Here is a 10,892-nt window from a genome sequence, read left to right as displayed (position 1 = left end):
CAATGCAGTAGATTTGACAAAGAGTTTTAAATAAAGAAGTATTTTGAAATGTACATTTATGATTGTGAAACTTCCCTCTGAGCAGACCAACGTTGAAATGAAAAGTTACAAAATGAGCAACCTTGAAGAAGAAAATAAAAATGCAGTTTGGATTATTTGTTATTCATTTTATTTATGAGTTAAAAAAAATGCAGCTGTATTCTGAAAATGAAAATGCATTTATGTGAATCCATTTTAAATTGAATTATGGTACAGATATGCTTCCACACAAATTAGATTTAGCATTTAGATTGAACACACATTTCACAATTATTGATGTAAATCTATGTTTGTAAGTGTGGTTTGTTGCTAAATGTTGTGAAAGGTTGCTGTTTATTTCAGCATGCACAACTTTACAATTGGCACGCCATTAAAACGTCCCTAATGAATTTATTAGATGAACCAAAATACGTAGTGACTGCTTTTTGTTTGTAGAGGAGACTGTGACGTCACATGGAGGGGCGGAGTCTTCACCATTCAGTCTCTTTTGTCGCCACGAAGAGACGAGTGGGCGATCGACATGTTTTGTCTGCTGAACTACCAAAGGATTCTTTTTATTTACGCTTCCTGAAGTCTGAGGAATATACCTGCGTTTCTGAGGATGGACGTGGTCAAACTGCATTGTCAGGTCGGTGCTAAACTTACGTTATTTTTTTTATTGCAAACTCCGTGAAAACTATTTTTGGATTGTTGTACCGTTAGGGGGCGGAGCTCTGCAGCTGGATGAACGCACGTGGGTTTCAAACAATGGTCTAAAACAGTGGTTCCCGAACTTTTCAGACATTTAACCTGAAGCCATGTACCTCCTACTGCTGCACACTTAAAAACAAACAAACAAAATAAAAAACATAATCTAATGCAGGGTTTATCAACTTTGGGGTCGTGAGCCCATGTGGGGTCGCCTGGAATTCAAATGGGGTCCCCTGAAATGTCTAATAATTTATAATAAAAATAATACAAATACTGATTAAATATATATATATATATATATATATATATATATATATATATATATATATATATATATATATATATATATATATATATATACGGTAAACGTGACCCATTTATTATTAACCTTAAACATTAGAATAATGATATATGAATATATCAATTAAAACACCTTAATAAATCCAATGAAAACAAATGATGTATTGGAATACTTAAATTGTAGATTGTAGACGCAGTTTGATACTTGTTTTTTTTTTTTTTTTTTTTTTGCTAATATCGGGCTGATTTCTAATATCAATATCAGATCAGGACACCCTTATTTTTGTTACTATTAATGCAAAAAAAAATTTAGATTTTATTATTAATTTTCATCAAAATCCCTGCAGGAGGATGATCACATCATATTCAGAAAACATTTGTAGATGAGTTTTAGACGTCATCGTAGAAGGGCTCTAACGCTTTCTTTAATCACTTCAAACTGATGACAATAATTTCACTGTCATAATCAGAAATTGCGAGACCCCGAAGTTGTTTTTAACATAAAGTTTTACTTTAAATGTGCATGATAATCTTGCACGATTTACAATTTTTACACTTTGTTATTATTATTATTATTTATTTTTTTTTAAGGAAAGTCTCAGACTTCTCAAAAGAAATAAAGAAAGACTGGAACAAAGGTTCAATGCAGATAACATGAAAATACTTAAGATTGAAGCTGTGTGATCTATCAGTCACACCAGCTTGGTATTGTAGAAGTTTCCTCCTGTTCTATTGACTCTAAGCCAAAGAAACAAATATGTTTCACACTTTACAAAACAATCATTTTATCTGTAGAGTCAGGTCGAGCCTTTCGGTTTATTTTGCAGAAAAACACAACTTTACACATTTGTGTCTCTACAACCAGCATATAAGGTTCAGGTAAACCCTGAAATTCCGAGGTATTTCCGAGAGTATAAATATGCATATAAACACACATTACTGGTATTTTAACAATGGATGTTCCGATATAACTTTTTCATTTCCGATATGATACCAATATTGCAGCCTTGCGTATAGGCCGATACCGATATTGATCCGATAATAGCATGAATCATACATACTTTTTTTTCTCTCTCTCTCTCTCTCTCTCTCTCTCTCTCTTTCTTCTTTAATAAAGAATAATTACTTATTTTGTGTGGAATGTTAGAAAAAACTTGATCAAGTGATGTTACTCAAACAGAGAACAATAGTCAGCAACATGAGATAACATGAGATAATTTTTAACCAATTGGTTACATAATTTTTAACCTTCAACATAATATCTACAGTATTCTACAATTGAATAAAATAGATAAAAAATGAATTGATAAAAAAAATTGGAAATATCGGAAATTGGAATCCGATATTCGTTTGCAGGCTAATATCGGACTGATATCCGATATTAGGGATGTAACGGTTCACTCAACTTTTGATAAGATTTGATTCACGATGCTGGGTTCACGATACGATTCTCTCACGATTTATTTTACAAAATGGGACTGTATACAAATGATGACTGAAAAATATTCCTTTATTATTTTGGGGGGGAAAAAACTAGAAAATACTGTACTATTTTCCATTGTCAAAAGAATCCCTTGATAAACTATTCAAAACAATGCAATTTAACTAAAAATAAATCTTGAATGAAATAAATAAAGGAATAATACAAATTAAGAAGAAGCCTATTAATTTAAATTCTTGTTCTATAGTAAACAATGCAAAACTGCATCATAGTTATTTTTCTTTTTAAAAGTGCAACTGAAAATGTATTTTGTGCCTTAACAATTGGACTTTGAAAAAAAACGTTTAAAAGTTGTTTTGTTTTTCAGGTTCATGTTAAATTTTGCAAAGGGTTACACTTTATTTCTGGCTTATTGATTTTTGTTTGGCAAAGTATCACCTTTTCTTTCCATCTTTTACCATTACCCCAGCATATACCACTTGAAGGTTAACACACAAATTCTAATCTGCACTCAGTTTATCTGCTACATAAAATGAAAGAAGGTGAGCCACTCAAGGACAATGAGAAAACTGTGCAAAGCAAGTTACCATGAACTTTAAAAAAACATTTAAATGATACCCTGCGATTGAATATATTAAATAAGTCATTCATGTTTTTAAGATCAAACATAAGGTAAATTAAGAGATGAGTTTTGACAACAATGCTAATAAGCTCACTTTGCTACTTATTTTTGGACGCACGTCAAAGACACAACAGCTTAGTCAGATCAAGTTAACCTGACCTTAGACGATCAATGATAAGTGGTAGAGACAAATGTTTTGTTTGTAGTAGATTGTTGATTTTAGGTCAACAAAAAAACTGTTGCTATTGCGTTTCAACGCTGTTTCATTGTTTGTAATTATTCTTCTTAAACATTATTCATTGAAACTAGTTCAGTGCCTGTCAGAAGTATGTATTCATATAGTGGGAGCTTAAGTAGAGTTGTCAATTCTGGGCAAATGAGTATGTGTTTGAAGGTTGGATGTACAAAGAGGTGTACATACTCTGTATTGTTATATAGGGGTACATTTGCGGGTGCAAAGTAAAATAGTGTGTGCGAATTCACTGGTTTAATTCTATGGGACATGCGCATCTTTGGTATATTTTTCTGTAATGTATGTTTTTTGGAGTCATTATATGTATTTTTGTATCTTCCTGTTGTGTTTTTGTGCATTTTTTTGTATGAAGTTATTATTTGTTGCCATTGTAGTGTGATTCTGGAGTCATTTTGTGTATTTTTGTATATTTTTTGGTGTAGTTTTGTGCATTTCTGTTGTCGTTTTGTGTATTTTTTGTATAAATATTTAGTTTTGTGTATTTTCATATTTTAATCACGCTAACCTTACCTGTATGATATCATGAATATACCCATGGTGTAATGCAAAGAGTTTTTCATTTAAAAAATTTTCATATCAGTTTGATATGCATAATTCCACAGACCACAGGCTACATTTCAAAATACACTGTACACTATAAACTACAGAGCACTTATCACTAGGGTTTCTCTAGTCAACCAAGGAAATGGTTGGTTGACCAAGCCTATGGCACATGTAGCGATTAGTCGACCAAAAAAAAAAAAACCAGAATGAATGAGCAGGTACAGGGGAGGACGAGGAGAAAGGAAAAAGAGAGGAAAATATTTTTTTTCCTCGTTTTGTGGTGTCGATTTGCTTTTAAACTCAGACCATTTATGATATGAACTAGGGATGTAATGATTAATCGTAAGGCAGTTAAAAATTGATTCATAGGTATCACGGTTCACATCGATGCTGTGAAACTTGAATCGCCGTACTTTTTTTAAACAGCAGAGGGCGCTATATATTTATCCTTCTCTTGTCCGGAAGTGTTAGCGGCGAGCTGAATCTGCTACTACTCTCTTTCTGGCTACCTTCTACTCTTAAACATGTTCATAAATGATTCCTTACCCATTTAGCACCAAAAGAATAGCTGTACTATTATGTGAATATCTGTAAAAGTCAAATTTTTCTATTCGCTCTGTCTGCTAGCATAGCATCTCTTCTTCACTGCTAGAATGGCTGCATGCCAACTGACCACTGGGTTACCAGCGCCCTCTGCTGGTTTAAACAAATATTTGATGTAAATACAGTGTAATGACTGGCACAAAATACATTTTCAGTTGCACTTTTAAAAACAAAATTATGCAGTTTTGCATTGTTTACTATAGAACCAGAATTTAAATTAATAGGCTTCTTCTTCATTTGTATTATTCCTTTATTTATTTCATTCAAGATTTATTTTTAGTTAAATTGCATTGTTTTAAATAGTTTATCAAGGGATTCCTTTGACAATGAAAAATACCTTTTTTTTCTCATACAAATTACATATTTACATTTGTTTTAGTGGTAAGCCTGCTTTTATTAATGAACAATGTCAACATCAGATCAGCGCACGGGGAAACAAACGCACGTCAAACACTGTGCGCAGTGTGCGCCGCTTCGCCAGAGACAGCAGTGGATCTATTTACATAATCTACGTATCAAATGTAAGGATTATCCATGTTCTTGTACAGAAAAAGGATTGATTTAACAGTGGATGTTTGTGTTTGTCCTCTCTCTGCTCTGAGGACAATGCACTGACAGCGGAAGCAGCACATACACACAGCTGTTGCTGGACTTAGTCATGTTTAGGCATTAAATACATTATGTTGATATTTAATCCTTATCAGCTATATAAGTGCATAGGAGAGAAGCACGTAACTGCAGGCGCGTAAAAAATCGCTTAAATCCAGATGGGAGAATAGACTCCTTAGTGCTTATGTTTGAAATGATCTATCTACCGGCGTATACTTCATCAAACAGACTACTATAAGCTGAAAATATTGAGTTGGACACAGCAGTGATGCTAGTGAACTTTACATCAAACTGTATAAAGACACTGCGCACAGAAAAAGACTTTGACGGAGAGGTTCCGTGCGTACAAATGAATTGAATCCTGGCTGGTCAGTTGTCTTCTGCTCATTGACTAAGTAGACCCCAGTAATTCTGCTGCTTCAGTTCTTCCTCAACTTTGAGTCAGCACTTTTCCAAGAGCGTGCAGTGCCTAACCGCTCCCTTGGGCCTGCGTGAGCTCCTGAAGCGGTCACAGAGAAGTCAGCTCGGAGTGAAACCTGTAGGTAGCTCTGTTTTACGTCACATTCCCTGAGAACAATCTCCTATAAAAGTGGTGGAAACTCAATCCAGTCATACTCACAATTATCAATGTAAACATTTGTAACAGGCTGCAAACCAGACATCCTGGAGGTTGCTCTGCAGATTCAGAGGAGCATTATAGGAACTATTTTCTCTTCTCAGCCTTTAGGCTGTTAGGAATGTATAATAATTGTATTTATTCTAATAGTTGTTTTTCTCCCCCTTTCATTTATTTGTTCCTGCTGCTGTGATGAAAACAAATCTAACAAAGTATCTATCTATTATAGGTTTGCTGTTTGAGCTTTGGCACAATTTCTGCTTTAAAGTTACATTTGCATTCACATGTAGAGGTGAGTGTTGGTTTTCTTTGTTGAAGTTGTTCATCCTGTGTTTGCATTGCTGCCGTTGCCCATTTGAGTGTTGGTTACTAACATGTCTTACATGTTCTTTGTTTTATCTCATTTACCTGCAGAAACTGAAAGAAATTTTCCCTAAAGGTAATGAGCATGGCTGAAGAAATCTTCTTATATTAACTCTTTATAATTGACTTTCAACAAATGGTCTTTTTTCTAATCAAACTATTTCGTTTTAGATGCTTGCCGTTCACAGGGTGAGTTTTTTTCTGAGGGAATTTTTTGCATTTTATTTTTGAAGGATTTATAGTTGGTGTAAGGCTTGTATGTTTATGACATTTATGAAAAAACATTGAAAGGTTGTCTTTTTTTTTTTTAGATTGTGTCCTAGTTCTTTGCTGCTCTTTTCATTGCAGGTTCTATACCCATCATTCAAATAGTGAACGTGACAAGGGATGGTATCTTCAAAAAACCACACCTAAGTCATATTCATGGTGAGTCACTTTCATTGTGTAAATGCAATTCAGACCTTTATGGAAACATTAAGGTTCATGTAGCATTATTTGTTGTTCTTTTTGAAGGTTTTCCAAACTCAGTGAATGAAAATATTGGGAATATTTGGTTGGTTGTGCTGTAGTGTGCAGTTTATTTTTACAGATTTTTGTACTAAAATAAGATTTTCCATTGTCAATTTTACCCGGCAACGGATAATTACTGTAATGTTTGTATTTAATCCTTATTTAATTAACAGTCTTTTACTTAATTATGTACACTTTTCTTCTTTTTCTTTCTTTGTTTAATGTTTATTCTTTTTATTTGTAATATTTAATGATCGGCTGTAACGCAAGTAATTTCCCCCTGGGATAAATAAAGTACTTCTGATTCTGATAAGAGGAAGAGGATGGATGGACTGATGGATTGTCAATTTTCTAAAATTCCATTTCTGTTTTTTTCAGTATCAGGGCACCTATTCCTGCATATTTAAATGTTATCATCTTTCCCTTACGTGACATGATTACTCCCATACAAAACATCCCAAAAGGGATTCACTAAATCAATTGTTGTAGTGTGTTTTTTTTCTTCTTCAGAAGCCAAAATAGTCAAGTCCAGTCTTGAGAATTAACAGGCTGGTTTTGTAATGCAAGATTTTGTGCTATATATGAAAAGTGATTGAGTATGTTTTAAACAAATAAACATTAAACTGGTGTTTAATTTAATGTTTAATTGCACCCTCTTCCAGGCATATCCCAGCTGACCATGTGTTTCAGTCCTGGGTCCAACACCAGTTTTTATCTTTGCCACATCTGTAAGGATAAGTGTTCGTCACACGGCATTTCACATCACCTGAAGACCGGAGACCATTACAGAAACATATTTGTAAGTTTTTAATGTGTACAATGTAGCAAGATAAACGGTAAAACATATTTTATGTCTTCAAGTTTTAATTTGAACGATTTTTCTTTGATTTGTTTTGCAGAGCAACACTGATCCTAATTTAATGGATTTCGCCTGGATCCCCAGCAATGACATCACTGTATTACAGCAACATAAAACAAACAAAGAAACTGAGCTGCCGGTTGGTACATTGAAGGCCTTTATAGAGCAAAACACAAATGTGTAGTACAACACAGTGTGTGTGTGTGTGTGTGTGTGTGTGTGTGTGTGTGTGTGTGTGTGTGTGTGTGTGTGTATTGGCGGTTGTACACCAGATGGGTGTTGAGCAGCTGGTTTCTATGATTACCTGATAAGATGAAGCCTGATCCCTAATACATGTGTATGTTTTCTACTCTGTATTCCGTCTCTTTTACAGATGTTGCAAATACCCTTAAAATTGCTTCTCAAGCTGGAGGACAAATATTATTCAGAAGGTGTGTGATTCCGTTAGCTGGTTTTTGCAGGACTGGACACATTTAATGTATTTGTTGTCAAAAGGTATTAATTGAATAATTTCCTCAGTGATGGAGATATTCAAAGAAAATGAAAAACTTCTGAAGTTGCTTGAAGGTGTGTTCACATATTGGTATTAATTTGTTTGTCCTCAAGGAGTTGTTAGTGTTAATTGTACAAAATAATGCATTTGCTTGCTTTCTCTGGGGTTTTCTCGCTGTGATGTGTGTTTCTCTTTAGCTGCTTTCATTAAGCCAACACGGATCGAAATGTACCAGAAAGACAGGAACAGGAAGCACCCTCTCCTTGGTCAGTCAACAAACTGAAAAGAAGTCATACCACTTGTGCCGAGTTTGGCATTTAGGGTCATTACTATTATGAAATATAAGTATGAAACTTTCCTTTTGTCATTTATTTGTTTTGGTAGGAATGCAGCATCTGGTTGAGTGCATTTGTGAAGAAATCGATGACAAGAGACACTATCTATGTACGCTCTGTCAACTATCCCTGAACACTGAAAACATCATCAAACACGTCCTGAGCTTTGATCACATCTTTTGCTATATTGTAAGTATACGCACCGTGACAAAAACCGCTCAATTTGACACCCATTTTCCAGATTCACATGGACAATATAATTCATGTAGTCTTAATGTTATTTCTGATCACAGTATTTGTATCTATAGAGTCTGGTGGTTTGAAAAACAGGCAATGCAGTTCAAAATTATCAAAAGTCTGTAGTGGCCACCGAAAATTTTCATTTCATCTGAGCAGTAAAGCGTTTTCTGAGCAGATTTGATTTATTCTTTGAAGCATTAATATTAATTTATACAATTGCAGTGTTTTAATTTTATTGAGGTTAGTACACATTCAGAGCCATATATGCAATGGGACTAATAATTTGCATAATAATTAGGTTTTTTCGCCTTGGCTTTTTCATTTTTGGTTTCAGCCAATAATTTTCTTTCGGTGCATCTCTATTATTGTATTATTATTTATTTCTGTACATTCTGGTTTTTTCTTTTATATTTTATTTTCTCTATATTCTGTATTTCTGTATTCGTATGTTATTCCAACCCTGTGTGCTGCTTTTTTTTTTCATTTCTGTAATACTATTAGAATTGTAATTTCTCCGAGAGAGTCTTTCCAAGGGATCAATAAAGTCTGTTTTCTAATATTTTTTTTAATTTGCAAGTATAATAGATTGATTAATTTCTTGATATTTATTTGATTTATGTTATTCTAATGATGAAAATTCTATTTTCTTAAGGCTTTTGATCCTCCAAACTGTATTGTTTTACTATAGGAGTGAGTTTGGAAACAAGAATTAGTGAAGGACTGTAAGAATCTGAGCGGTTATGTTTGGATTTTTGTTCAGTTTTTGTAAATGATGGATGCAATGCAGAATTAGATCAGCTAGATCACTGATTCTCAAACTGTGGTACGAGTACTGTCTTTAGCCCGCTGGACTTTATAACGGTAGGGGATCTCAAACTCATACAAGAATTCCCCCTCTACCTTGTCACCGAAGCTGGCTGCCTATCCTCTATTATTGTTATCTAATAAAGAAAAGGACTAAGTGTACTTCCTCCTATTGGAAGTCAATCCTATTTTGGTCTCTGAGAAGTCTCGCCTTAGTTTTGTGGGATTGATATTAAGACCTATCCAATATAGGTCAAAGCTGGAAACAACTCTTTTTCACAACAGTATAAGTTAGCCCTCCCTGGGCACCCCTATAAAGAGGATACCAAGGGCAGACTCACTTACCAAAGGCCTAGACGTGTGTCCTCCAACCAGGTGTTGTCTCAGATGTAGGTCTTTCAGGCGGTAGATTTAATCAAGTAGGCTTCTTAATAGTTAAATAATTTTTATTAAAAGGTTTACAAAAAATAAAAGTCAATCAAAAAAGTATCAGTCTTAAACTATCAGCCGATAGAGAAAGAAGGGGGTTCATGAAGAACTAGAATGTCCGTGTAAAAGAAGCCCCAGAACACAATATAACAGTAGTATATATAGCCTGAAGCATGGCGTGATAATATGTCATAATTAGGGATGTAACGATTCACTTAACTCCCGATACGATTAGATTCACGATACTGGGTTCACGATACGATTCTCTCACGATTTATTTTACAAAATGGGACTGTAGACAAATTTTTTTTTTTGGGAAAAAAACTAGAAAATACTGTATTATTTTCCTTTTATATTTCATTGTCAAAAGAATCCCTTGATAAACTATTCAAAACAATGCAATTTAAAAATAAACCTTGAATGAAAAAAAAAAAAAAAGGAATAATACAAATGAAGAAGAAGCCTATTAATTTAAATTCTGGTTTTATAATGAACAATGAAAAACTGCATAATAGTTCTTTTTCTTTTTAAAAGTGCAACTGAAAATGTATTTTGTGCCTTAACAATTGGACTTTAAAAAAAACCGTGATTACACTGATTTACATCATATTTGTTTGGAGCAGCAGAGGGCGCTGGTATCACAGTGGTCGGTTGGCATGCAGAAATTCTTGCAGTGAAGAAGAGAAGCTATGCTAGCAGACAAAGCTAATAGAAAAACGTGACTTTTACAGATATTCAAGTAATATTACAGATATTCTTTCGGTGCTAAAAGGGTAATGAATCATTCATTAACATATTTAAGAGTAGAAGGCGGCCAGAAAGTAAGTATTAGCAGACTCCGCCCGCCGCCTACACTAGTGGATAGCGCCCCCTGCTGGTTAAAAAAAGTACTGCGATTCAATTTTCAGAAAATCGATATCAACCGTGATACCTATGAATCGATTTTTAACTGCCTTACGATTAATCGTTACATCCCTAGTCATAATACATGGTCTGACCACCTAAGCGAATAGAAATCAGAGGACAAAAGGTCACGCAGATGTCGTGACCCAGCTGGCATAACAGGTGTTTCCAAAGGGTGGTTTCCAAACTAGGTGTTGCGTCTGTGGTTAACACTTGATACAGAACAGGGCGTTATCTTTC

The 10,892-nt window shown here is 34.3% G+C and overlaps 1 protein-coding gene across 2 annotated transcripts in view; it reads left to right on the top strand.

Moving 5' to 3' along the window:
* Positions 1-529: 529 nt before the first annotated feature.
* Positions 530-10,892, top strand: part of LOC114472109 (uncharacterized) — a 36,144-nt gene continuing 25,781 nt past the window's right edge. For both annotated transcript variants that reach the window (XM_028461214.1, XM_028461213.1), the window contains exons 1-11: positions 530-667; positions 5,946-6,008; positions 6,131-6,155; positions 6,251-6,268; positions 6,428-6,505; positions 7,252-7,388; positions 7,489-7,587; positions 7,822-7,879; positions 7,968-8,015; positions 8,139-8,207; positions 8,326-8,465. In XM_028461214.1, the coding sequence (XP_028317015.1) occupies positions 641-667; positions 5,946-6,008; positions 6,131-6,155; positions 6,251-6,268; positions 6,428-6,505; positions 7,252-7,388; positions 7,489-7,587; positions 7,822-7,879; positions 7,968-8,015; positions 8,139-8,207; positions 8,326-8,465 (762 nt within the window). In that variant the 5' untranslated portion in view covers positions 530-640. The remainder of the gene's footprint in view (positions 668-5,945; positions 6,009-6,130; positions 6,156-6,250; positions 6,269-6,427; positions 6,506-7,251; positions 7,389-7,488; positions 7,588-7,821; positions 7,880-7,967; positions 8,016-8,138; positions 8,208-8,325; positions 8,466-10,892) is intronic.

The sequence above is a fragment of the Gouania willdenowi genome, chromosome 11 (assembly GCF_900634775.1).
Source record: "Gouania willdenowi chromosome 11, fGouWil2.1, whole genome shotgun sequence".
In the NCBI taxonomy this organism is placed as follows: Eukaryota; Metazoa; Chordata; class Actinopteri; order Blenniiformes; family Gobiesocidae; genus Gouania; species Gouania willdenowi.
Note: the sequence above shows the minus strand (reverse complement) of the source record. Positions and strands in the feature narration are given on the sequence as shown.